The 27,933-nt window shown below is 46.8% G+C and overlaps 1 protein-coding gene across 3 annotated transcripts in view; it reads right to left on the bottom strand.

Annotated features, from left to right (window-relative positions):
- The window catches only part of COL20A1 (collagen type XX alpha 1 chain), a 50,648-nt gene that overhangs the window by 21,623 nt on the left and 1,092 nt on the right, over positions 1-27,933 (bottom strand). The window contains exons 1-21 of one of the 3 annotated variants that reach the window (XM_052684263.1): positions 27,205-27,694; positions 23,875-23,959; positions 20,999-21,109; positions 19,634-19,777; positions 19,044-19,202; positions 18,726-18,920; positions 17,440-17,595; positions 16,598-16,717; positions 16,272-16,436; positions 15,162-15,326; positions 13,662-13,834; positions 12,875-13,004; positions 12,233-12,378; positions 10,843-10,966; positions 10,289-10,428; positions 9,988-10,117; positions 9,367-9,509; positions 7,681-7,813; positions 3,652-3,794; positions 2,915-3,044; positions 2,570-2,626 (exon numbers count right to left, since the gene is read on the bottom strand). In XM_052684263.1, the coding sequence (XP_052540223.1) occupies positions 2,570-2,626; positions 2,915-3,044; positions 3,652-3,794; positions 7,681-7,813; positions 9,367-9,509; positions 9,988-10,117; positions 10,289-10,428; positions 10,843-10,966; positions 12,233-12,378; positions 12,875-13,004; positions 13,662-13,834; positions 15,162-15,326; positions 16,272-16,436; positions 16,598-16,717; positions 17,440-17,595; positions 18,726-18,920; positions 19,044-19,202; positions 19,634-19,777; positions 20,999-21,109; positions 23,875-23,947 (2,737 nt within the window). In that variant the 5' untranslated portion in view covers positions 23,948-23,959; positions 27,205-27,694. Of the gene's footprint in view, positions 1-2,569; positions 2,627-2,914; positions 3,045-3,651; positions 3,795-7,680; positions 7,814-9,366; positions 9,510-9,987; positions 10,118-10,288; positions 10,429-10,842; positions 10,967-12,232; positions 12,379-12,874; positions 13,005-13,661; positions 13,835-15,161; positions 15,327-16,271; positions 16,437-16,597; positions 16,718-17,439; positions 17,596-18,725; positions 18,921-19,043; positions 19,203-19,633; positions 19,778-20,998; positions 21,110-23,874; positions 23,960-27,204; positions 27,695-27,933 lie in introns of those variants that run through there. The other 2 variants (XM_052684265.1, XM_052684264.1) reach the window with 2 other exon arrangements.

A 27,933-nucleotide genomic window follows, 5' to 3' on the forward strand; every position in this document is an offset into this window, starting at 1 on the left:
CTGTGGGAATGGAACAGAAGGGGAAAAAATGAGGGAAGAAAGGGAGTAGGGGATTAGTAAAGCAAAATTGATGCAGTTCCTATGGGCTGAGCAATGGAAAATACAGCAAAACACAGTGAGTACTGTAATATTATACAGCTTAAGTCACAGTCTGGCCAGAACCTTGTTCAGATAAACGGAGAGAGGGAGAGAATTTATGTTTATGCTAACATAAAAGTTCTTCCTTGTCTTATTCATCACGAAAAAATAAAATACCGTCTTTCATCATCAAACATCCTCATGATCACTTTCTTTTCACTGAATCATCTGTCACCTGGTGATATGAAACACAAGGGAACATCATTTTCTTCAAGCTTCTTTTTGGAAGCAGTCATAAAAAACACTATTTTTTTAAATGGTGCTTTTACTGAAACATGCACCTTAGTAGCCTGAAAAATAAATAAGCATATCTTCATTCTAAATATTGCACATAAAACTCAAAAGACAACAAAAACTCAAGCATCAACCTGATTTTTTTTTTTTAAATAGCTAGAAAGGGAGTAAAGATGCAGTGCTGCACATGAGCAGTGATGTGGCTTTTGTATGGCATATGACCAGGCTTTGACTTATTGCAACATTCCTGTTACATTTCTCCATTTGTACGACAGTTTTTTGCTCTTCTTCGCACTTGAGAAACACAAATTGTGTTTTGGCAAAGTTTCGCAGGTCCTTTGCCAGAAACTCACTTGATGAATCCTTTAGCCACAAGGCAGAAAGCAGCATCAGGGGGTGGTGGGGAGAACGGGCTGCAATGAGAGGCACCATGGTTATGAGCATCCCCATGTAACTGGCTCAAGTAAGGGGGTGCTTTAGAAAGCAGCACATGAATGCTATTTTCAATTATGTACAGCCAGGTCATGGCTGCCAGATGGAGCTGGGACAAAGGAGATGCTTGATGCAAAGTGAGACATGTCCCTGAAAATCAAGGACACTTGACAAGATGGGCTATTTCATAAGTGATTTTCTAGGTCACCAGTAAAATAGAAGCCAATAGATCATCACTGAGGCTTCATTATAACTTTTATATTTCTATTCTTGCATCAGTGTCAGTTCACACCTCAGGAGAAATGCAGGGCTTACAACTGTCTGACTTTTCTAACAACAGAGGGGTGTCATCCTCCACATGGCAGCTGAGCTTCCTAAGTCATTCAACACGATTATTCATAGTCAAGTCATATGCAAAAAGAAAAGGCACCCAAAGCAATGATGGTCATACGACTGCTAAAGCCTACAAGCAGTCTACATCTACAAGCCATACCACTGCTCCTTGCCTTCCCCTTACACAAACAGAACAGATTTTCAAATGCAAAGCATCGCTGAGAACCGAAGTATGATGAAGAAAACATAATTCCCTCCAACATCACACTGACAGGCTGCAGTCCTGCCTGTTTGCCAGGTATCCAACTTCCTTGCTGGGGGGTCAGGAAGACCCCTTCTAACCTCCCTCCCAGCACTCTCACTGCTCACAGCTCTTTGATCTGGCAATGCTCAGCTTACACAGAGCACCTCGGAGTCAGGGTGAAGGATCCCTGTCAGTGACAGCCTGCATTTTGCTTTGAAGATTTTTCCGAGGCCTCCCAGCATAGGATTCCTGCCGTCTTGTTGTTCTCTTTGCTTTGTGCTTCTCTCCCCAGGTCCCAGAGGAACGCAGTTACTGTACAACATCCCCTCCCACAACAGCTCAGACCACTTCCCTCAGCAACATGACTGCTTATTAAAATCAGATTTTTTTACTGCAACAGTTTTCCCAACATTATTACATATCATCTCCACTCCTTCAAATAATTCATGTTATGAAACACGCAGAATTTAATGTTTCTCCTGTTACCTTTTCAGCTATTATAGCCATACACGCTACATTTTCCATCAGCCTTATGGGGGGATTGTTTTCCAGCTGAAGGTTCACAGGACTGTTCCTCTGTGATCTGCACACCTGCACATTTCCTCAATAAGCCACAGAAAATTGTGTCTGATATTTTCTTTGCCGGGTACATTCTAAAACATACTCATCTAATCTGCATTGTTCTCCCTTCTTGGCTTCTCTCAACAAACTTTAAAGCTGAGATTTTGTTTGGAATCATTTCACATAGACAGGAAAAGGCATTAATGCCACAATACATGTATTCTAACATTTGCTTCTTAGCAGCTTCTTATAACCCTGCTAATTCAACATTTCTCCTTAATCCACTTAATATTTTGCTTTGTACCAGCTAGGAGAACATATGCTCATTAAATTTAATAAGGGACTTTACAAGGAACTTTAATTTAAAACATGTCATCGTTCTCTTTGCTCCATTTTGGTCAAGATATGCAGAAACCCTTTAAATATCCTACCAGACTCTCTACTGAGTGAGTCTGCTTTTAAGGCTATGTGGTTCCAGGCTCTTCTTGGACAGATTCTCAGGACCCAGAGGCATCTGTCAAGAAGAGACATACCCACTGCTGCCTGTCCTCAGGGATCCACACTGTGCTATTTGTTACTGGGGGAAAAAAAAAATACTAATGCCAGACATTATAGCAGATGATTTACCTTCTGTCTTAGATGGAACAAATCCTCGTATTGAAGGCAGTTTAGACATCACAGGAGCTGCAAGAGAAAGCAGTGTGTGTGTGAGCTCTGCTGCTCAGAACAGTGACACTTGGCTCAAGACTCGTATGGTCACCAACCCTCCCCATTCATCCTGGAATTATACATGGGACGGGCAGAAACTGGGGCAGGATTTTCCCTTTTCCAGGCTTTTTGCAATTTGCTGAGCAAAACCTTGGCCACAGCCACAGCTCAGCGCATAAAAGGGCAATGCTTTCCCTGGAGAGGTTACACCAAGCCTGATAGACGACAGCTGATGAAGCTGCATGTACTGATGGATGCACTCACCCGTCCGACCCGTTGCAGTTGTGCTCTCGCTCTCTCCTGTGTAGTGGACAGCAGAAACTGCCACCTTGTAGGCTCGATCGGGCAGCAGCGGCTGCAAGGTCACACTGCTGCTTTTCCCAGAAGCCATGATCTACAGCAGGATGGAAAATAGAAAACAACCCAGAGGTTGGCTTTTATCCACACCCTGGGGCTGCTCTGAGGATTTCTAGCAGTGAGTTCCAGGGCAGCATCCCCATTGGTTAGGGAATGATAAAAGGAAACTGTGGAAGCCTGACTATGCACTGCCAACAGAACTATTGTGTTCAGGGAAAGAGTGTTTTCTTAAGTAAAGACCTTAATGTACCCCTTGTAGATGGGTCAAAAGATCCTTAAAATGTGGTCACCAGTTTGGGTTGCTGTGGCAAATGTTCACTGTAAAAGGTTAACTGTTAACCTGTCAAATCAGGTGGGCAGTAGAGTTACCCTCTACCACTCTGCCTCTTGGAATTCCCCACTCTGTTTCAGGGAGAGGAGAAAGCTGTGTTATTTGCAGCTTTGATGGACACTGAAAAGTGGATCAGAAGGAAGCCTGAATCAGAAGGAAGTCTTCACAGCACACTGACAGCAAGTCAAAGGAAGAAATTTGGTTTTGTTCTCACGCAAACTAATTCTTGATAGAGAAAACCTATTGGAGTGAACAGCACGCTGTTAGCCATGAAACAGTCCCTCTGTCCCACCTGCCAAAGAGCTGAACTTACTGTTTGCTGGGTGCTGGGGTCAGAAACAGGACTGTAGGTGATTCTGTAGTGCTGTATGCGGCCCTCGGGGGGCTTCCAATGGATCTGGAGGCTGGTGGGGCTCTCAGAGTCTATGAAGAGGTTGGTGGGTGGGCTCCGAGAAGCTGTGCAGGGATTAAATGGGAATAGCATTAAAGTCAGATAGTGAAGTCTGAAATCAGGGCCAGCAGTGCTTGCTTCCATGTCCTTTCCCCAATGCTTTGTTAATGTGCAGAATGGAGCAGAAGCAGCCACCTTAGGGACCAGGCAGGGGAGAAAATAGAGTCTGGAGGAATGAGGATGAGTACTGCCTGAGACAACATGGTACAACTCAAGCATTCAGTAATTCAAAGCCTAGGTCCTGGGGGAAAAAAAAAGAATATTTGGTGGAGAGAAGAGTCCTGAAGGCATGAGGAAAAAAAAGATCCTTTGGATGCATCATGGACAAACACAAAATACCCTTCAGAAAGACCAAATTGTTCTTGTATCTCATCAAAGACCTGAAGACACGCTGGAGAAAAGGCTTGATTGCTGGTTAAGCCTGGATCAAAGCTAATGCATCATCATTTCTACTATTTCTCAGCTTGGCCTTTGCTTTAAAATTATCCTTTAAAGAAAAAAATCACACAGAGCAGCCAGCACACAGCAGTTTGTCTAACACTTCTCACTCAGCACCCACAGCCCCAGGAAAAGATCATGCACAAAGCCTGAGCTGCTCTCCTGTTCCTGGCCCTGCACCACAGTGGATGGATGGATCCTAAATGGGTGACGGCCTGAGCTGTGGTCAGCAAGAACAGGGTTTGCCAGAGACCAAAACAGAGCATATCTTAATTACATAAATGCATTTCTTCCCTGGAATACCACTGTGTAGCAAGCTGGACCTGGCAACAGAGATAGTCAAAGAGCGACTTCTCTGAGCAGGGGCTGAGGGTTATTAAGAGAAAGACAGAGGGAGCTGAATCCATCCACTTTCAAACAAAAGAGGTTGAAAATTAGGGAAGAAAGTTCAGCCCATGGCAATGATGGAAAAAAATATGACCTCTATAATCACTGCAGTTGGGTATTGTGATGGAGCGTTATGGGAGTCACATATGGGAGTATGGGGTCACCTACTACAAGAGCTTATTTCTAAGTAGTTTCTTGCTCTGTATAAATATCTGGCCTTGAATCTTCACTGGTGTGAAGAAAAAGAGGTTTTGAGAGTGAAAAGTAGGCTTTTTTTCTTCTTCTTCAGAAGACACTACAAATGATGGGCAAGTCCGAAGGACAGCCAAGGACACACAACCAGGCTATGAAGTTTCTATTCTGCAGTTTTACCTGCAATGCAAACAAGCTCTTCTGCCCACCCAGCAAAGACTGAGGTGACCTTAGAGCACATGTTGAATGAAGATTATTTGCATCTTCATTGATCCTCCTTCCCTTTTCTGGACAAAACGAGCCTACTTTTACTGAAGCTGAACCAAGTTTTTGCAGAGCTGAATCAGGCTGGAGGCTGTTGCTGTGCATCACCGCAAGGTAAAGAAGAGAAGAAAACAAGTGTGGGAGGAAAAGTCATTTCAACATTGCTATTCTTAGTGCTGTGCCATACCTCTGCATCTTTGCTGTCTGCACTGGCTATTTCATTCAGCTGATGTAAGCGGTGACTGTTTAAATGAACAAAAGGAAAGTTAAGTGAAGTCTTCCAAATTGAGTTTGTTCTGGAAAGCCCCCCGGGCTGGGCACAGTCTGACAGCATGGATGTGACAGCCAGGGGAAAGGTCACCTCCTGGAGCTGCCCATGTGGGGTGGAAACATCTCTGACACCTAGGGCACCATCTGTGCTTCTGTTACCTCCTGTTCCTCTGCAGGGGGAATCCTGGGCTACTTGTTTTCAGGTCTAGCCAGAATCACAGACTAAATTCCAAGTAAAAGTACAGCTCTGGAGTCTGCTCCATCACAACACCCATCTGCAGTGACTGTACAGGTTATAGTTGTTTCCTTGGTACCACGGGTTGAAGTTTCTTCCCTAAATTTCAACCCCTTTTGTTTGCAGTGTGAGCTCACAGAGGAGCAGGAGGAAGAATGTGCAGACACTTCTGGCACAGCTCTGCTGGAGGAATGGGACACATAAGCACTCTGTAATCCACTTCAGCACAGAATCAGCCCAGGAGGCTCAGCCCAGCGTTAGCAGCACTCCCTCCAGACTGCCCTTTTGCTCTTTGTGCTGCAGAGGATGAAATGCACTCACACAGGGGCAGAAAGATTCTGCTAAATAACGAATGCTACATAGCAGATACCACAGACAGAGGATCCCCCCCCCCTTTATCCTCCAGGACAAAACAGGTGACCTATTTTGTTTAAGCTCTTTTTCTTCTCTATAACAGAGAGGTCCCTACCAGCTTCTCAGCGAAAACAAAAGCAACCACTTCCAGTGTCTCCCAAGGACTCCTGCTCAGCAGCCAAGGGCTACTTCTCAGCAGCTTCCTCTCCCAGAGAGCATCCTGCACACTCCCACTAGATGGGTGCAAGGTTTGTGTCCATCAGAAGTACCACAAGTCTTGTTTATTAATATGACAGAGGAGTGCTGCATAGAGCCTTTAGTCAAGGACAAAGACTTTGTTATGCTAGATCATTTATAGGAACATAATGAGAGGAGAGTTCTTGACACAAATAAGCCTTGAATCTAAATATATCAGAGACAAGAAGGTATATCAGAACTGCAGGTAAGTACATGGTAACAAATTAGTTATCTGTGGGAAATACACCAACGTGCTGTTGCTCCTACTGTGCCTTCTGGTAAGTCTGCAGAGAAGGACTTGCTTAACTGTTCTGCTCAAAAAATATCCCTAAACATCTTATTTTTTCTAGTTGAGACTAAGACTTGAGAAGAAGTGCTCCATTCATTGCAATGGTAGTGAGGGACTGGGTCCATGGAAGAGCATTACCAGCCCTCCTGTGTTACACAGCCTTGAGGATGGATGCCCATGCATCCCAGTGATGTGAAGGCTGATGTCCCTAATGCATCCCTGTTCCTGAACAAGAACAGCAGCTGACAAGCAGAAGCCAATGCCAGCAAGGATTGGTTTGCTTGAATAAGCTGAGAAGAACACCATCACATGCCATTGGCAGTGGGTTGAAGAAGCAGCTTTGACATTTTGTACTTCAAGCTTTAAAACAGCTATTCGTTTTTCTGAAACCTCTAAATAGCTCTCATTTTTCTCACAGAGCTGTAGGATGCTTTCATTTTTTATTTGTTCTTGTTGGCATGCATCTCCTAGGTACTTGCCTGAGGTAGCTTTCTATAAACAAAAGTTGTTATTATTCATTATTAATAAAACCTGAGCTTCTCGTTCCAGGATTGCCATTTACTCTGAGCTTCATCAGCTCACCACCAGCCTGAAAGACTTCATTCTGCAAAGGAGGTTGAGAGCTGAGAGAAGGAAGAGAGGATTGCCACTACTGAATGAATTGTATTCCATTTGCTGCCAACAAAGCCATTATACAGGCAATATTAATTAAGAGGACCTCTGGGAGTACCGCTTTTTAACCTCATATCCTGCCTGGACAAAGCAAGATTTAGATAATGCCTCCACGCAGAGTCTGCCTGAAGGATTCTCTGTTATTTTTGCAAGTGCCCTCAGATGAAGCACAGCTCAGCAATGATGTAGCTGGAGAAACCCACACCTTCCTTAGCAGACAATATTTTACTAACAGGAAATATTCATTAGGCAGCACAGTGACATATTCAGCTCAACATCCAACAAAAAGCCCATGCACTCACATCGATACATGCTACAAAAGGAGAAAGAAATGTACCACCCAGTTCATGCTTGCCCAGTATATTTTCATCAGGAGAAATTCAGAATGTTAGTATGGGAGCCTAAATATCTCCAGCCACATTTAGATATCCAGGTCTGGGTTTTCATAGCTGCAGATGACCAGATCTGAGCTCCTGCCTTGTGCCTGGGTCTGAGGCATCCTGCACCCTCTTTGTTTTCACTAGGCTGTAGAGACAGAGAGCTGATCACTTACTGGTTCTGTGCTGAATGGAAACCGTGTCACTTCGAGCACCATCTTTGTAGTAGGCCCAGATGGATATTTTGTAGTCTGTGTTCTTCTGCAATCCAGGCAGGATAGCAGTTGCCACATTTCCAGCGATGGAGAGCTGAAGCAGGGCAAGAAATGAGTCAGTTGAATTCCCAGGCTTCCCTAAGCTAGTTCATGCCATCCCAGTGTCTGGCTCACAGACTGCCTGCAGGCACAAATGAGTTAGCACAGGGCTGTGACTCTTGTGGGTTGCACAAATCCAAGCAAAGGCAAATTTCCAGCCCTAATGAATGCAGAGTGGATGCCCATTGCTAGCCAGTTGTACTTAATAGCTACTTCTGTCCCACAACATAGAGTCTCTGGTACAAGGCAGTCTGCCTGCTATGAGCATGAAATATCTCTGCTCAGTTCCCATCTTTTAGATATATGGTGCTGTACAACCAAGATGTTATAGTCACAATACAATTGTGTATAATCAATAGATATCAAGATGTTATAATTGCAATATAATCAAGAGAGTAAGGCAAAGCAGACAACGATCACAAAAAGAGAATAAGTGGAAGAGCTTACCCTTGGGTTGAGCTCACCAGAAGATACCAAAAGAGGGGATCTCCAGAAGAGATCCTTCCCCTCTGGTAGCCAGCTCTTAAATAGGTCCAGGAGGGGTGGAGCCTGGCTCCACCCCTTCCGGCAGCACAGGTGAATTGCCTTCACCTGTGCTCCCCTGGCTGACTCAAGGCTCACCTCAGGTGATTAATCAGAGGTTCAGGCCGTGACTCAGCAGTTCCCATACAGGTGCATAGAAGCTCCAATATATCCCTATTCCAGCCTAAATGTGAAGGGCAGTGGGGGTATTCACTGTGAAAATAGGGGCTTGGGATAGAATAGGTCACCTGGTCCATCCCTACTCCTACTGCATCAGCTCTGATTGTGATCAATCTTCTCTGGTTCTTAAGACCTCATCCTTCCTGAGGAGTACTGTCCCCACAGCAGTCAGGACTTACCACCACTACAAATACCTGACTACTGTGCTTATCTTTTCCACAACGACTTGACATTGTGGGCCAGTGATTCTCTGCAACCCCAGATCTTTTTCTACTGAATCGCTTCTTAGCTGTTTGTTCTACATCCTGTATACCTGTCTTTAATTATTCCTACCTAAGCTTAATACTTTGTTTGTCCCTATTGAATTTCATCCTTGAGTTTTTCCAGAGCACTTCTGCAATCTTCCCAGAGCCTGCAGGACTCCAAACCTGCTATCCTGATGTCCCTCCTGCTTCCAGCATTCAAGGTGACTACAGCACTCAGCAGAGACAGTGTGGGATAGATCCTGTCTTAGTGCTGAAGGTCCTGAGTGCATGAACCCAAGCTGAACTACAACTCTGCCACTCTTGCAGGTCAGCACAGAGCCGCCATAGAATCATTAAGGTTGGAAAGACCGCTAAGATCATTAAGTAGGACCAACAGCCCATTGCCACCATGCCAACTAAACCACGTCAGTGCCACATCTTCCCTCTTCCTGAACACCTCCAGGGACAGTGACTGCACCACCTCCCCTAGGCAGCCCATTCCAAGGTCTGATCATTCTTTTTGAGAATAAATTTTTCCTAATACCCAACCAGTATCCATCCAGCAGACACAAACCCAACCCGGCTGTACGTGGGTCCGTACCTCCTGAGGCTTCTCTCCACCAGCTGTGCTCCACTTGATCTGATAGACAACCACATCAGAGGCAGCGACAGCTTCCCAGTGCAGCCGGAGGCTGTTCTCAGAGAGCTCAGAAACCTTCAGCGCCCGCGGCGGGGGGACCTTCACTGAGGGATGCAGGAGGACAACGAGCTGAAGCCCTGACAGCGCCTTGTCAGAGCTGAGGTGGGGAGCAGATGGTTGGGAAGCAGAGCATCGGCCAGGCAGCTGTCTGAGATCAGTCTGTCTTTCACTTCTTCTGATCCAAATGGCAACAGCCATCAGGACAGAGGGGAGAACGCTGTTTTCAAAACCCTAATTAAGGAGGATTATTTCATTTGTGGAGAGGGTATGTATCACTCTGATACTGCAAAGGGGAGAAGGCTCCCAAGGACACAGAGGTTAGCAGTATGTAGTTTGCTTTCTTCCTTTATTGCTTCACCTCTATTATTAACATAACAGAGTGGGGCATATTCCAACAGTCACCAGTTTTGTACAGGGATCTTGGCCATAAGCTGCTGGGACCAGCATTGAAAACATCTCAGTTTAGGCACACGTAGTACAGTTTGGTCAATAGGAAAGAAACCATTTCCACTGCCTACTTACAAGTGGTGACATTGCCAGTGATTGGAAAGGAGTCACCCTCATCATACACAGATCGGACACTGATGAAGTACTGGGTGAGGGAGGACAGTGGTCTCAGGACAGTGGACACTGCAGTGCCAAGAACTTCAACCTGCAATGGAACGGGATGAGTTGGGAGAAAAGAACATGGAGACAGCTGCAGAGAGCTTCGCACATCCCTCAGAAGTGCCCGTTTCAGAGATAACACTCCCTTCATGCACCAGAGAGAACAGGGCAGTGTGTGACCTCCCAGCTCTCCCTCCAGCAGCCCCTGAGGACTCACCTCCCCAGTGTTGCTCCCTCTGCTAGACACGTAGGTGACACGATGACCTTTCACTGCCAGTGTTGCTGGCTCCCAGCTGACCCGCACGGATGAGTGGCTGAGCTCTGAGAAGCTCAGGTACCTGGGAGGGCTCAAGGCCACTGCAACACAGTGAGTGACAGCACTCAGGGTTTGAAAGGCTGCACCAAAGAAACGCTGCTTGTTGCCTCCTGCTACTTGCGAGTGACTCCATCTTGAACTAGAAGACTCAAAATAATTCTCATTCTGTGGTATGTCATGGAATGCTATCTGCGCTTTAGGTGAAGAAATGGCCAAGAAATTCCTCCTTTCTCCCCAGACAAAAAGATCTTAAGGAACAGTCCCTTTAGGAGTCCTCTTTTAACAGGGGGAATCACTGCTTCACAGCTCACCAGGTGATTAGAGACCATCTTAGGGACCAGTATTAAGAAAAGGCAGGATTTACAAGCCACAGGCACAATACAAGAAACCCCTAACTTATTTAATCTCTCCCACCTTGAGTGTTTAAAAACAACTTAACCAACAGCAGCACTTACAGGTGGTTTCCTGGATGCTGGCTGGATCACTGGCATCTTCCCCATACAATGCATACACTGCAATGGAGTACTCAGTGCTGGGTGACAGCCTGTCCAGAAGGACCTCGGGCTCAGCCACCTTCATCTGTCACAGGAGAAATTCAGGGAGACATTTCAGTTCTGGGTACCTCTCAGTCCTGGGGAACACTTCAGTTCTAGGACACCCTTCCATTCTGGGCTGCCCTCTAATATCCACTTGGACATGTGCTTTGTACTGTCAGAGCTTCTCTGCCTCCCTCCCTCCCCAGGGGACACCAAGTACATTGAGGGCTCACATCCATTTCTCCTCCCAGGGCCTGCAGAGGTATATCTCTCATACAGAGGTGATACTATTATTCTGGGTTGGATCAGGGTACCTGAAGTAAGTTCAAACATGACATTTTTTGTAAGGAAAATATTGAGATTTTCCTGGGAAATACCTTATAATGAAAAGATGAGTATGGATGTAAAAAGCAGAGTGGCTTCCACTATTGCAAATACAAAGCTAGGGGTTGATTTCTGATAGTAGGGTGCAAAAAAATATGTATTATTGGTGAAAATTCCCCCAGAAGAAAGGCAACAGAGCAGGAAGCATAGTTCTCTCCCATTTCCAACTATTCTACAGCACTCAGTGGAGAGAGGAGAGTGTGCACAGAGTGCAGCATCCCTGTGTCACACAGCGAGAGGGGATGGAAGGGGCTTCAAGAAAGCAAGGTTTTAAGTGAGAGATGGTGAGCCTCCTTTCCTCTATGGCCTGGGAAGGTTGCATGAGAGCTGCCTGCTGCAAGCAGGGCCATAGCAGCCGGGCTGCTGCCACCTGCCGCTAACACTGCACGGCACAGCCCTCCCTGCACAGCCTGTTTGCTGCAGGGACCCAGCGACTTCCAGGAGTCTGCATGCAGCAGAGCCAGAGATTTGTAAAAGGCTGGGAACACTGTAATGCTGGCACTTCTGATGACTCATTAAAGTGTTCATACTTTGAGTGTTTACTTTAAAATGTTCGTATTGTGAACTTCACCTTAGAAGTTTGTAAGGATTTTCCACTCGTCTGGCATTGCTTTATTTTTTATACACTGCCACAGTTCTCTTTTAGAGGTCAGTGAAAGCTGCCCTAACAAATTTTCAGTCAGCATTTGAAGATAAGCAAAGCAAACATATTTCTGTGCAGTCTCAAGGATGCAGAAGTGATTCTTGAGGCTGCAGAAGAGTGAACTCAGCCACTGGGCTGCCAAAGGTTTCTGTGCTTCAGGTCTGCTCTGTATGGTATTGTCAGAACTCAACCCCACACAGAGAGACAGGCACTGATTTTGGACTCTTTAACTGAGGAGAGACAAAGGAAAAGCAGTATTGCCACCATTCTCATGGAGCGTACCTCTGTTGTATCATCCTCTGCTCCATCGGGGGCTGCAGAGCAGAGCACCAGGTACTGCGTGGCTCCCTGGGCTGCCTTCCAGCTCAGCCTGATGCTGTTGTGGCTCAGCTCGGAGACACGCAGGGAGCGGGGGGCAGACAGAGGCACTGGGAGAGAAATGTGGCAGAAAGACACTTTCAGCAGGTCTGCAGCAGCTCCAGCCCCGGAGGAGAGTTGGCTTTACAACAAGCTGGGGGACACCCGACCTGCATCTAACACAGCCACTTGTCAAGGAGTAGGATTAGTTCATTTACAGCCCAAGGGTGGAAAAGGAACAAGGGTTGTAGAAAATTTCTGTTTGGGGTGTGTTAGCAGGTTGAGCTCGGCACACTGGTGTCACTTGCAGAATGACATAGGTGGAATGGGACACTTGAGGATCTCTGGTCCAACCCTGATGAGCCAAATTAGAGGAGGTTACTCAGGCCCTTGTCCAACCAAGTTCTGAACATCTCCAGAGATGGAGAGATTTGCAGACAAACCTTCTGAACCAAAGGGAGGGGGAATATATAGTGCCAGGCTCCAGAATGAGGTGGCTGCAAAGGCAGGGCTATGTTCACCTCCCACAAACACATGTCAGAGGAATGTTCTCTACTCACGACATACATGTGGAGGTGACGCCTCTCAGCCCATCCCCAACAGCTGTGTCATAAATGGGAAACACCGACACCAGGTACTCTGTGTGCGAGGTCAGGTTGGAAAGCCACAGAGAGGAGACAGCTCCATCCAGAAGCACCTGAAATACAAAGGAACATGGTCAAGTCTGGGAAGTGCCAGCCACTCCACGGCAAAGGAAAAGCTGAAGCAGTCTTCCCTGGGAAGCATGGAGATAGCAGGCTGTAAGCATTCCTGCCCTTGAAGGATTGGATCTGTACAAGCACATAGCACAAGACCCCAGTCATGCTCTCACTGCAGTGAATGGGACAGAACGCGATTCCATGATTGACAGTTTCAGTTGGAAGGGACCTGACTGATACTCAAGCCCAACTGTCTCACCACTTCAGGGCTAACCAAAAGTTGAAGTGTATAATTAAGGACAATCCAAGTGTTTGGATTTGCTTTTCTGATTCTATCTGTCACCAATGAGCATCCTTGAACACCATTATGTGTGTTCTTTGAGGTGCCTTAGGGAGGGGATAACACTGTGCAAGAGAAAACTGCATGGGTATAACTTGCAGTAGTTCTAGCAACACAGTATTTACCCAATTTCCTCTTCTGCCTTGCCATCCTATCACCTCGTCACATTTGCACTCAGTGTTCAGTTTCATCCCTGGCTTTAGCTGATATCCTGTGCTCAATGCACTCCTACCCTCATCGCTCTGCATACCCAGGTCTGCCTGAATTCCCAGCCACTGACTGGAAGGCACTGCAGTGTCCAACAGGTACCTCTTACCTCCTTGGGAGTGCCGCCCTTCGATGGGTTGTACACAACGCGGTATTTCTTTGGTGGACTCAGAGGAGGACTCCAGGCCAAGTGCATGCTTTTAGAAGTCACAGCTGATATTTTAAGGTCTGTTGGGCTCAGCTGTGGACCTGTATTTGTAGGGACATCTTTCACAGTTCTACCTGGGAATTAAAAACACGGTTACTTTCTTGTATTCAGATTCTCATACCAAATATACTTCCTAGCTCATAAATACGACTGCCATTTTTTAAGTCAAATTGCAGTCCCCTTCCCTACAGAGCTGAGAAACTGTTCCAAACTGCTGTAAAATAAATAGTTAAGAACTGAGCAAACAGAGAACATAAATACTCCATCGAGAATAATTTCTGCATACTTCTGGTTGCTGAGAATATTCTTTTCAACAGAAATATGCATTTTTGCCTGCATCCAAAACACGACCCAGCTTTTTTTTTCAATTATGAAGATCTGTCAAAATGAACCAGAAGTTATTTTGGCTTCTTTTTCGATGCAACCATCTTTCTTTAGGCTAACCTGTACCTGTAAAAAGATGCCCAATTACATCAAACAGGTACAAATTAATAAGAACGAATCAAATTATGTCTACGTCTATCCACAGAACATTAAAATAAATGTATGCTTGAAAGTTTGCTTTCCCATTCTCCCTAGGCAAGTCTGAGAGAAGAGAGAGATGGAAATGTGTACGTGATATTTCTCCTGAGGATCTAAGCTAACATCTGGAGTCGTTCTTCACTCTCTTGTACATCATGCAAACTGCCCTCCAGCAAAAAAAAACGAAAAGAAATCAAGTGTTTGGTTTTGATTTGAAGATGCCTCAGAGATTATATAAAGTGCAAGGAAAAAAAAAGTGTTTAGATGCTTTGCTGTCTCCTCTTCCTACTTCCAGATTTCTTCCATACAACTACTATATTCTCAAATTAGCTCTTTCGTGTTGAATTCCTCCTGTTGATTGAAAGAAATGCAGAGAAAAAATGATTGCAACGCATTTTTCACACAGTAAAATAACAAAAATGTAGAATAGAAGCCTACAATGCTAGTTATTGCCATTAAGTGATTTACAGCCACCAAAAGGTATCCAAGGCCCTGGTGAGGATGGCTGTTGCCCATATTGGCAAGGATAAGAGCAGATACCTAAATCAAGAGCAAGTGAATAGAAACACCTGCAAGTCCCTCCATGGCTTGTTCACAACAGCAGGGAGTGAGGCTGGAAGAGCTGCATCCAGAGAGTCTTGTAAACACCAAGATCACAGCTGAACCTGGCCAAAATGTTGGCAAGGACTACTTTCAGGCAGCAATAGCACTGAGCAGGGAGATCAGCACAGGAAAGAAGAGTCAGATGGTGCTGAGGAGGTGGTGGAGCTCATGGAGGGAAAGGTACAAGAAAGGATGTTGAGAAAGGAGATTTTTTGATGGCAAGGAAAGCTGACGTTAAGCAGGAGAAAGCTCATCATCACCAAGGTTTCACCTCACCTGCACTCTCCTTGCTGCTCCTCTCTTTGATCCTGCTGCAGAGGACCCGGGTGAGCCTGCCAACCAGGGAGCTGAGCAGGGGGAAGTCCAGCACGTTGTACACTGTGAGCTCCAGTGGCTCTGAGGCCACCTGCTTCAGCTCAGCCTCATCTGCGTTCTTCACCCCTACAGACAGCAGAGCACAGGGCTGAGGAAGCTCCTTTAGAGGACAACTTCTGCCTTCTGCTTGGATGTTGGTTGTGGGGATCAACAGCAGACAGCTGATTTTGTTTTCCAGTGCTAGCCTTTAGGCCATCTTAGCACTGCCCAGGTGAGGCAGGGGTCCTTCTCCCTTTCCTCTTGTGGTGAGAACTAAGGTGTCTTGGGATTAATTCATTCTCAGGACCAAACAACACAACCTTCCTTGAGTAAGAAAGGGGAAGCACAGACTCCAGCTGGGACCTGACCTGCAAGTTATTTCAGCTGCACAGTCCAGCACACAGCTGAGGCTCAGCAGCTACACTCAGTCCATGAAAGAAATCCAAGTGATAGCCAACTATGTACATACTTGTATGTAATAAAGCCTTGCTTGTGTGTTCCCAACTTAAATAAGCACATAAAGTGCTGGAGGTTGCAGTTTTAGGAGAGTGTTCTGCATAACTTTATTGTCTGTGCGTTACCCTTTAGCAGACTTGTGTAGTCATCGAGGACAGAGCTGCTTGAAGCCATTTTTTGTCTCATTATTGCTACCAGACAGTAAAAAGCAGATAATGCTATTATTCAGAAAAACTGGAAGTTCTGAGAGACAGCAATTACAAAATAATTACAAAATTCTCTTGCCTAATTCCACAGCAGAGAATACTATTCTCATGGCACAGTTTGCTGAGACTGGCAAAGGTCTTTATAGACAGAAGGTGTAAAATCTCTTGAGAATGAGTGTTTTTTTCCTTAAGCTAACAAAATCTCATTTGAAGACACTACCTGTGCTTATTTTTCTTCTCAGCCCCACTGCAATACAGTCCTACTTGCTACCTTAGCTTTACAGCTTCAGGATGTTCTTGTCCTCGTTGAGAGAACATAAGCTTCAGCATGAAGAGGGAAGGTAAGTTGGCTTGATGTCTGTGATCTTACCAATAGCAAATATCTCTATGCCCACGTTTTTCAAGGTCTGAGCTGCCAGGCTGGCGTCATCCTGGGATTTTCCATCAGTCAGGAGGATTACCAATTTCTCAGCTTCCAGTCGGGCACCAGCATCTGGCTTCAGATTTTGTTCCAGGACATGGGTGAGCGCCAGGCCTGGAGAGGAGAACAGATGGATGGTGAGCTACAGCCAACAGACTTTATCTTTTCTCCACCTTTATCCTTCCCTCATTCACTTTGTCCCCCAGGGAAGATGCTATCCCATTGGAACAACTTCCCCCAACGCAGACTTGCTGTGATCTGAGAGATGGAGTTACCTGTGAAGGTGTTGCCACCCTTGTAGCGCAGGTTCCTCACTGCCTCCAGCACCTGGTCCCTCGTTGCATAAGCACTCAGATCCCACTCTGTGCGGGGATCGCTGCTGTACTGGGACAGCCCTGGGGAAGGCAAGAGCTATGGACACTGTGCGAGCCAAGGTAGGCTGGCAAGAGGAGACCTGTTTTGAGGAGGAGGTGTTGGGCTTGTCATGGGCGGATGACACAAAGTAATGAATTGGAAAGGGAGTGAGCAGACCTGGCTCCTAACTCCACTTTTCCCCATGGTGGTAGTAACCTCTGAGTGGTGCTCTGAAGCATTTTAAGGTCTCGGAGTAATTCAAGAACAAACTAGCTAGCTGCAAGGAACAGGAAGGATTTATGTTGCCCTGTTTCACACACAGCCTAGCCAGTGCCATCCACTGGGTTTGGCATCCCTCAGAACTGGGTTCAGCATCCCTCAGAGCTGGAAGTAGCTCTGTTCTCAGCTGAGATCAAAGAAACCCCAGTGTGGCATTGCCAGCCCACCTTTGTGTCATACTCTGTAGGGTGAGCACCCCATCAGAGGGAGACAGCAAACTCCAAGCATATCTCAGCATCAATTGTGTGCTCCCCCAACACTCAGCCTGCTGCTGCTCACACATTGCTTTTGTTCACCATGCAGCTCTTTCGTACAGCCGCTAGAGGCCAGAGCTTGCTACCAGATGGGAAAGTTGTCAAGATCGATGCACAGAATCCAGCCAAAAGGAATAAAACTCCCTAGGGCAGCACGATAACACAGAAATAGAGACCAAGGTCCCTTCTGGAGGCATTTCCCAAGGTCAGGAAACAGGGAAGACTCCTACCTACTCTTATCTTGTCTTGGGCAATATTGAATGGGGAAATTAAAGCGCTCAGGAAGTCTTTAATGAGCTTGAAATTGTTGCGCCCAATGCTCCATGATCCATCCACAAGCAGGACAATATCGGTCATTGCAGACGTGTCACATTGGAACTGGTAACCTGTGGAGAAACAATGTTTGATATGGAGAGAAACAATTGCAAAGGAGGAAAAATATTTCATTTTTAAGATGAGAAGCAAGTCTGCAGTGTAAAGCCCTGGACCATCTGCCAGCCCGACACATCCCAGCATCTTGGGAAAACCACATGGCTAAGGGCAACATAACTCACTATCAAGAAACTGAGCAGTGAGTAGCAACTTTTCTGTGAAGAAAGTGTTAAACCCATTGGGAAGTGCGTGCCTAGGCCAAGCATTGCTCTCTGCAGGCTGTCAGCTCCATTACATCTCAGCCCCAGCCCTTTCTTCCCTTTAATCGAGCCTAAGTCTCCAAAAGAATTGCAGGTGATCGCTTAATAACATTCCATTGTGAGATCCCCTGTGGGCTATAATTATTTCCTGGTGTTATATTGAATCCAATCTCTCTGCAAAAATCTTCATCACAGATACATAAGGACTGCCTTTCTCTCCACCCTCAGCTTAACAGAGGATAAGATGGGGCATGTTGGTGATGGAATGCATCTTCCTGAAATATTTTTCAGATGCAGAATTTTCCATCTTTGTTAGAGGGAAATAGATAGTACCATCTAACTGCACTGAGATGCAAACAGGTCAGTCTCCTATCTCTTCTTATAACTATGAATTTCTACTGTTATCAAGGGACCAAAGAGGGATGTTCCAGCCAAGCCCTTCCCACCACTTCAAAAGTGCTGTGAGCCATTCAGTCGGAGGATCTAAAGTTTCAGCAAGGATCAGTTAGCTGGGAAATGTGAAAAACAAGACCAGGATGCCAGCGTGTGCTGGAGAATGATAACCTGTACGGGTAAGTCTGGAGCAGGAAGAGGTGGTAACATGCATAGAGAGAACAGTGGGAAATCAATTCATTAAAAAACTCCCCTTGTAAAGGAATTTTTGTCTTAGCTCCAGCTTTCCTTTATATCTGTAATGCTTCGCAGAACTCCAAACTCTTTGGGTGATCCTTGGCAGCTCTCCAAAGCATGATCTAGCAAATAAAAGCAGCAGCAGCACTCATGCTCCCTTGGTGACAGAGAGACAGCTAGAAGGATTGTGTTTAGCAATCGCTAGAGAAAACAGTGGGGGACAGAGAGCAGGACACGCTTGAAGCAGCTCTCACCTCTCCTCAGTGAATCCCTTGTGGGTTTTTCTTTTCCTAGAGACTCTCGCTCCACGTTTGCAGTGGTACGCTGGGATGACTTTGTGGTTGGTGATGGTGTTTGTGTCACACCAACACTGGGCTGGCTCCTCGTGGTTTCTCCTGAGCCCTTGGGCTGAGTCCCTTTGTGCCTTTTCTTTTCAGCTCTGTCCTTTGCTGTGCTCCAAACAGAAAAAGAATACATTTTCCCTTCCTATGTTACTGCCTTGAAGATTACATTTCCATCGCTCATATGTGTGCATAGCAAGGCAGCGGCCCCAGGACACTCCGTGCACCCACCTGGATGTGTCAGGATGGTGCTCAAGGGTGGTGGAGCTGTCTCCATCCCCAGGCTCTGCTCAACTGTTGAGCTGCCCGCAGAGGTGAGATTCTTTCCTGGTGCAGCTCCTGCGTTCCTTCGGTTATTTCTAGTCTGGGATGCATTTTTAAGGTCCTCTACTATAGAAATCACAAATACAAGAAGGAGGAGTCAATCCAGATGGGTCTGTGAGTCATGGTCCAACCTTTATCCCATCAGTATTCACCATCTCCACTCTCCAAGCTTCCAACAAAAAAGTAATGGGCTTCAGTACAGTCTATGGGGACACTGAATGTAATGTAATACAATAAGGGTGTCTCAGATTGCCCAGGGAGGCGGTGCATGCCCCACGTCTGGAGGCACTCACGGTCAGGCTGGACAGGGCTTTGAGCACTGATGGAGCTGTGGATGTTCCTGTTCACTGCAGGGGAGTTGGTCCAAATGGCTTTTAAAGGTCTCTTCCAATTCAAACGAATTCTTGATTCTACTATTTATCTGCCAGAGGATGAGCTCTGAGGAGCCACATCTCCAAGAGCCCTCAGAATGGTAAAATGTTGATTTTTTTACTTACTCACAAATTTCCTCTTGGCGAATAAGGCTTCCTGGGAGCCATTGAGCACATACACCTGCAGCGTGTATTCCTTGGTAGGGCTCAGCCCCCCCACCGTGGCTTTGGGAGTCTTTGTTTTCAGCATGACTTCTTGCTCCGAGTCCCCTGAGGTGGGATGAAGCCACAGTTCAGAAACTGTTAGAGCTTACATTTAAGCTGACAATAGCAGAAATACCACCGAAATACAGAGAATGTCTGTCTGGGGACCTCAATCAATTCTAATTTAATTTTTAATTCTGTAGATCTCTGCTTTCAGAGCTGAGAAAGTCTTTTAAAAGGCCCTGATACATGCTCCAAATGGAAAACAAGTTCCCACCTAGCACTAGTGTGACTCCCACTGACTTCTCAAAGAACAGCAGACAGAAAGGCCAGATTCCAGAGGGTGAAGGTTGGGCAAACACCACTTATGGAAACATCAAACCAAGTGATGTCCTTGAGGTCATTCGTGACAAAGTGAGGAAGTGCTCCGATATCTCCAGAGTTCTGTCCTGGCCCTTGGGACTCATTGTACTTAATGCAGTTGTTTTTGCTGTGTTCCCTCTGCAAACCTCATCTCTCTCTAACAGAAGCTGTCCTCTGCACAGCAAGGAGCAGATAAAGCAAGGCAGCACTGCAAAACCACAGCTAAATACTGCACCGTGTCTCTGTTACGAGGAGTGGAATGGAGAAACTTTGGACCAGAAGAACAAAGCAAAGGAAGGGAAGCAAAGCAGCTCCCTAAAATCATCTGAGTAAGAAAGGTGTGTGAGCCTTTAAATGTGGGAATGGATGCATTTCTGATCTTGTCACCCTTAGGGCTGGAAACGGAGCTCCAGCCCACACATGGGGAAAGCCTCAGGCGTGCTCAACATGAGGATTCCCCACGTTCCTGGGATGCCCATCGCTCCCTGGCAGGGGAGGAATGAGAAACCTCCAGCACCGGCTGGGCAAACAGCTGGGGGCTGAGCTAAAAGCAGGCAGATGGGCACAAGCTAAGGTTGCACCCGGATGCTGCTCCCCCACGAGGACGCAGTGCCCTTCCTGCAGTGCCTGTCTGGAGTCAGAAGTCAGGGAGAGCTGGAGCTCATCCAGGGCGGGGAGCCACGAGCTGAGCATCCCCATGTATGGGGCCAAGGACATCCCGTCCCTGAGGATGAGACAAACAGGACCCCTGCAGTGACAGAGTTATAACCATTGCTCCGTGAACTTGTTTTCTGTCTTCCTCTCCACTCTGGGCAAACATTCAATGGTGCAGACAAGGAGAAAGAGCATCCAGCAAACACCCAGCACCACACAGAAGCTGGGGGCCCATCCCTCACTCAGAGCAATCTGCTGGGTAGCACATACCTGCCATAGGCTTTACCCGCACTTTGTAGCCATTGATGTTTCCTTCGGTTTCTTTCCATTTCATCTGGAGCCTGTCTTCTGAAAGGACTGTGAGTTTCAGCCGGCCTGACCCTGAGGAGGAGGAGAGGTGCCCATCCCACTGTGGGTGCAATTCCTCCCTCTGCACACACTCACACATGCATGAAACCCCCCACGTGCTACGTCTACTAAAGACACAGGGACAGCTGCAGTGCAAATGGAACCTTCATCATCCCATACAAACACTCAGCATCCCCTGACATTGCACAGCCACTCCTGCTGCCCCTGGACCAGGAAACCCATCGCTGCAAATCCACCTTCCATCCTATGCTAAGGGGCAGCTTCTCTGGGTGAGCCCTCACTACGTGCTACTGCAAATGAGGAAAACAGCAAAGCAGTCAGAGTTCCTCTGTGCTCTTCTCACGCTGCAAGTCTTTACTAGGAACCTTCATGGCATGTGTGTGGTTTCAGCAAGGGTTTTGGTGCAGATGTCTGAAATAGAAGGGAAGGGAATAGATACTGGGAGTCAATGAGGCTCTACAGTGAACTTAGGCTGCTGAAAAATACAGAAATTCCCCAGGATATGAATGCCACCCTTATGCAGAAAGACTGTTCAGGAGGAAGCTCCAGGGATCAGCTGGGTTTAGAGAGTAAAGAAAAAAAAAGAAAGAGAGAAAAGGAGAGAAAACCTGATAAAGTGTAACTAACACCTCCTGGCAGGACCATAACTCACGGGCACCAGCTTGCATTGGGATCAGTGAACTGAAACGACAAATCCTGATGAAAAAAATAGTATCAGACAAGGAGGTAAAAAGAAGAAAGAGCACATTCTCTTATCAGCTCCAGATTTCTCAGAGATCTTTTAAAGCCCTGCTAAATGTCTCACCCATGTGTCAGTCTCTGAATCAGAGGAAATACAGTCACACTGTCATACAAATGTCACTGTATGAAACATTCCCACTTGACTAGCTGTAGGGTGGCAACTCAGCAGATTTGTCTCTCCTCTTCCCTGCTCCTGCACCTACAGCTGTCTTTCCAGCAGGCTCCTTCATGTGCAATGAGCAACTGCCTCCTTTGTCTGCACAGTAATAATACATACCTTCAAATGCCCACCTCTTTGGCAGTTGTTACCAATCTCTTGCTAATGGCCTCACATTGTGCCAGGGGAGAGTCAGGATGGATGTTAGGAAACATTTATTCCTAGAAAGAGCAGTGATGCAGCGGCACGGTTGCCCAGGGGGTGGTGGGGTCACTGTCCCTGGAGGTGTCCCAGAGCTGTGGGGTGGGTGCAGTGGGCACAGTGGGGTGGGCTGGGATTGGACTTGGGGATCTTGGAGCTCTTTTCCAACCTTCATGGTTCTATGATTCTTTCCCTTTCTCACTCCTTATTAAATATACATATATAAATAAAGCTTAAGGTGACCTGGAGCATCATAGTATGGCCTGGGCTGAAAAGGACCACAATACTCATCCAGTTCCAACCCCCTGCTATGTACAGGGTCACCAACCACCAGACCAGGCTGCCCAGAGCCACATCCAGCCTGGCCTTGAATGCCTGCAGGGATGGGGCATCCACAACCTTCTCCAGCAACCTGTTCCAGTGCATCACCACCCTCTGTGTCAAAAATCATGCTCAGCACTGGCACACTGTGTGTTCTGTAGGACTCCACATGTTCCTATTTTGGTCTTGCATGGTGTCAGACATCTCCCGACATCTTTGCATGAAGTTACAGCCCAGGAAAGCAGTGGGAGCTGGCAGCAAGGACTTGTTTGGCTCAACCCAGCATCTGTGCCTCAGCCTCTTCTTGCAGAGACTTCCTGTGGGCTGCCTAACAAGCAGACAACTATTTTGGGGAAACAAAGCTCAAATTCACATCTCACCCCATGCAAATGTAAAGAAGAAGAAAGAAAACATGGGGAAGAGGGGTGAGGGGCAAAATCAAATTTCAGAATCGTGCCGAAGAGAAGTGATAAAAAATCATGCAACAATGAGGGGAATTCATAGAGGAAACATGAAGCTGTCTTCTTCTGGACAAGTGTGGTCCAACTCTTTGGCCATCGCTCTAGGAGCCCAGAAGTTAAAAAGGCAAGAATGTCCCCAGAGAGATCAGAAAGGACAGCATCCTCTGAAGCTCCATTATGTGCTGGATGCAAATGAAGCCCGGTGCCATGAAAGCCCCACTGTTTCTCTGCCCTGTGTTGGATGTGTGCTCTCTGATGCTGTAACCTTGCTCTCCAGCTGATGGGGAGCAAAGCCCAGACACACTGTGTGGAAGATGCACAGCGCAGAGATAAGCCTATCCTGAATGTGACATGCCATCACCTCTCAGGAAAACCTTGTGGTGATCCCTCATATGGATGGTTCACATGGAATAGAAAGGTGGAAAGGAAATGGTGAGGTGCTATCGGTATTTTCTGCTCATTCATGGCACTGCGGGAGCTCTACATGCTACAGGAGAATGCACATCATGTACTCTCTTACCCAGATGTCACACATCACCACGTAGCTCCACAGTTTCACAGTGCAGGACAGACATGACAATGAACAGAAGCAACACTTTTTTCTTTCTGTTTCTCAAGCTCTGTTAGCAGACCCCACAAGCATCCTCTCCTGCTTACACAGACTGAAATGCATCCCCAGTGCAAGGGAGAGGCACTCTGAGCTGCTGCCAGAGATGAGAACAGGCATTGCAGAGTGGGGTGGGATGGAGACACTCTCCCAGCACTGCCTCCCTGATCTCCTATTGCTCTTTATATATGAGAATACGCTGCTTGGAGCTTCCCCACCAGAAGGGCTGGCAGCTTAGCCCAGATTCCAATCCAGAGCCCCCCCAGAGCAGTGCAGGTGAGCTCCTTACCTTGCCCCCCTCGTCCCCAGACGTGGCTTGCCACAGGCAGGCAGGCAAAAAAGAAGCAGGTGCGAATCAGCATGGTGAGCAGGACCTGTGAGAGCAAGCACCAGGAAGAAGGAGCTGCAGTTACTTTTCGCCATGCCAAAACCCACCTGAATCAGTTCTTCCACACTGCAAACCCTGCTGCTCTCTGAGGGATGTCAGTAGTGACCATCTGGGCTTTGTTATGGCTCTGGGAATAGAAGCTTGTTGCTGTAATGGACTTTGTAATTGTTTTTTTTATTGCTTTTATTTTTTGTTCTGTTGCTGTTTAATTTTCTTTTCCAGCCCCCAGTGAAGGAGCCACGAGCTGAGATATACAGCTCTTTCCATCACTGACAGCACTAAGTGGTGAAGCTCACATTTAACTTTTCTGCAATTCCTAGATATTATTCTGTATTACTGGTCTCTTCAATACAGCTGCTCAGCTCCTTGGACCAGAACTGAAACAAGTTTGTACATCTGATGGGGAGGAGGCTTCAATCCAGTGCTCTTCTCAGCTGGCTGGGTTTCCAATGATCACAGTAAAGCAATTAAGCAGCAAAAGAGGTACCACTCAATTTATATGTCACCAGCTTAGGAATGAGAGTTTCATTTATTATATATGGTGGCGTTCCTGAGCAGTCACATCCAGGGTGCATCGGCATGGTCTTGTTTTGACTTGCTCACCTGAACAAGACCAAAATGCAATTACAGGCTTTATAAAGGCAGAGGATCAGTTTGACTTAGAAACACCCCCTGTGACATACCCACCCCTCAGAACTCACCCTATAGCTCACAAACCTCGAGGACCTTCTGTTGTCTTTCTGGCCTGGACTTAGGTGTCATTTTGGACAGAAAAGTCAGGTCATCATAAAACCACTCTAACACATAGATGCAGAGCCTCCCCATGGCCTCAGCCTCAGTTTTCCAGGTTTAAAACATATGCTGGTGTTTTTTTGCATCATTGGCATCTGTCATTTTTGTGCTATGCAATTGCTTTTGGCAGACCCAGACCGTACACAAGTTTCCTCCTCTGCAGCGACATTTCATTTCCCTTCATTCTGATGGACAGGTATTTACAGGCTCCTGGCAAATGCCTGTATCTCCTCTGATATGTCAGCTTTAAAATGATTTCAAGGAAAAATAAATATGCAGGAGTGACCTAGCCATGATCTCCTGGGTTTAAAATCAGTTCAAAATTGCTGTAAGAACGAATGGAAAAATATACTGCAAGTTATAACAGATAGATATTAACTATTCTCCCCCTGCACACACACTCATGTATGATACTCTGTGATTACTTTTTTTGATTGAAGATCAAGTTATATGGAACAACTGCGGTGTAACTGAAGCCCCTGGCCATGGGAAACACTTGCCTTTTTCCAGCTAACAAGATGAAGTCATCGCTCATAAACAGAAGCATATTACAGGTGGGCTCTGCGATCTGTGTGCTCAAAAAGAGCAAAGCCTGCTCTTCCTGAAGGGGTAAATGTGGCAATGGGAAGAGAGGAGCTTGCATTTCTGAAAAAATTCCCTGACTCGAGGTCTCATTTGTCCCATTCTGCAATGGCACTGCATTTCTGTGCCACCTCCCTACGGCTTTGCTGGCAAACAGGACTCCAGCACAGCACTGTGTTGCACAGGATATTTACATTAATCAGGGTTATGTGGGATCCAAAGTCCAGTGAAATAAGCACATGGGCATCTGCAACCTGCACTGAGCTGCAAAATCAGCTGCTTTCACCTGGATGTGCCAGTAAGGAAGAATTCGATATTAACCCAGGTTACACTCAGTAAGTTCCAGCATTGTAGCTGTCACACTGTCACAGCACTGTGGCTGAAGCAAGGACTTCATCTCTGCTTCCTATCATCTCTGCCTCCTGTCAGAGGCAAAACCATCAGCACTTCTTCTCCAAATTTCATTTTCCTATCCATAAATCAAGAAGAACAAAAGCAGTGGTTTTAAATGGTGGAAGATGAGAGCTGGAGAATCTATTGCTTCCTTGTGCCATAGGGTTACTTATTGGACCCCAAATCTCACCCATTTCTGCCTTTCCCATCCATTTCCCACTCTCTGCATCCACTTTCTCCCCTTTGGTGGCACCATGGCCAGACTGAGCTGCAGACCCCAGACCAGGGACCACGATGACATCAGCCCAGCAGAGCACAGGGAGCTGCCTGCACGCCTGTGCCTCTCTCCCATTACTTGTTTGGGGAAAGAATTTGGAGACAGCAACATATGGAGCAAGTGGTGAGTAATTCCAGGGCCTGGAAAATGGGAGGGGGACACGCACCACTTCCCGTTTGTCCCAGCTGTGTGCTCAGATTGGATTTGGAGATTAAGGCAGTATGAGATCCCCTGATTTGTGCAGGAAATGGTAAGAACAGCCACTTCAATTAAAGAGGAAAAAAAAAACAAAACAAAACAAAACAAAAAAAAAACCCAATGATTTTATGCAGAAATATCCCTGCTGCATTTTTAAGTTGGCGAGGACATAGGAGCAGTGTGAATTCTTTCTGCCCTCCACAGCCCCATGAACCAGCTGATAGTTTGGGGATGTTCCCATTGTTATCCCAAGGGACATCATCAGCCCTGCACAGAATTGTTGGCAGTGATGTCACCTCATGGCCCTGCACACAGGCAGTGGCAGGGATCTCCCCGAGGTGCCACCTGCCTGCTGCAGGAGCCCACATTCCTTGAGTACTTTCCTAGTTAAACAACCAACAGCAGATGAAGAAAACCTGTATTCATCAAACCCTGTCTGTTCTTGCCTGCAAATCTTCTGCATTTATTTCACTACTGAGCAAAAATCATCAGTTCCTTTCCACATCAGTCTCAAAAAAGTAAGGGATGAGGTCTGCTGTGAGGCACGGACCAGGCAGGTTTAGGAACTTTAGCTTGCTGCAGACCCACACCATGCCTGCAGGTGGAAGAAATGCACCCTGAGCTGCCACTGCCAGCACCTTTGGCATAAATTCCCTGCAAGTTTTAATCTGTGAGCCACAAAAGAAAAGGAAAATCAAACCACATCTCCAACAGCCATCACTGGAAAAATTAAAAAAAAAAAAAAAAAAAAAAAAAAAAAAAAAAAAAAAAGATTGCTCTCTATAAGGCAGTCCTGGTGACATTCACAACTGAACTACAGCAAACACAAGACCTGAGGCCACCCCTCTGCAGCACTGCCAGCGCTGCCTCGAGCGCCCCATGGCTGGGAACCCTCTCAGAGCTCCCTGCTACCCACACATGTCCCAAAACAACGCAGCCCCTCCGACCTCCCCTGCACATCAAGCACCAGCAAGGAGCAAAGCACAGACCTGTTGGAGCAGCTCGCCGGGAGGCAGTTTGGATCCTGCTACATTCTCAGACGTTTGGGAAGGAGCCCCAGTGCCTCGCTGCGTGTCGGCGTGCTTGGAGAGATCTCAACAGAGAAAGCTCAGTCCCAGAGTCAGTGCAGTTAAGGGAGGGGAGGGAGGGAGGAAGGAAGTGGGAGAGGGACAGAGATTCCCCCACCTCCCTTCTGCACCGTGCAGCAGAGCGGTGGCCCAGACACGTGGCTCGATAAAGCATGCAAGGAAAGCATGAGCCTGTGACTGTAAATCTCAATGAAAGGCACGGAGTGCTCGTGTTATCTCAGTGCTAAACCTCCATCTAGGAAGCTGCTTGCTGATTTCCTAGAGCGCAGCAAGAAGCTGTGCCTCCCACCCTCTGTCATGATCCCAGGGATGAACTCAGTCCAGTATTCACATCCCATTAAGTATTTCTAAGAGCCCAGCGCTTGTGCTGAAGGCCAATTGTGTTGCGTTTGGATAGGGGAATTAAGCACATCTGGAGGCTCTGCGAGGCCAGGAGCTGATTCATGAGCTGGAGAGCAAGCAGTGCCTGCAGCCTTGACCTTTGGCTACACAACCCTGGAGAGGCAAGGCTTCATCCAAAACCTTTTGTCCTCACTGCCACGAATGGGACAATCGATAGTCGTGTTTTTCCTCCCTGCTGCAGACTGGATTTGCAGGTAGATCTCTGCTGACTGCTGGCATCGGCCTTGC

This window comes from Tympanuchus pallidicinctus, unplaced genomic scaffold (assembly GCF_026119805.1).
Source record: "Tympanuchus pallidicinctus isolate F22 unplaced genomic scaffold, pur_lepc_1.0 scaffold20, whole genome shotgun sequence".
In the NCBI taxonomy this organism is placed as follows: domain Eukaryota; kingdom Metazoa; phylum Chordata; class Aves; order Galliformes; family Phasianidae; genus Tympanuchus; species Tympanuchus pallidicinctus.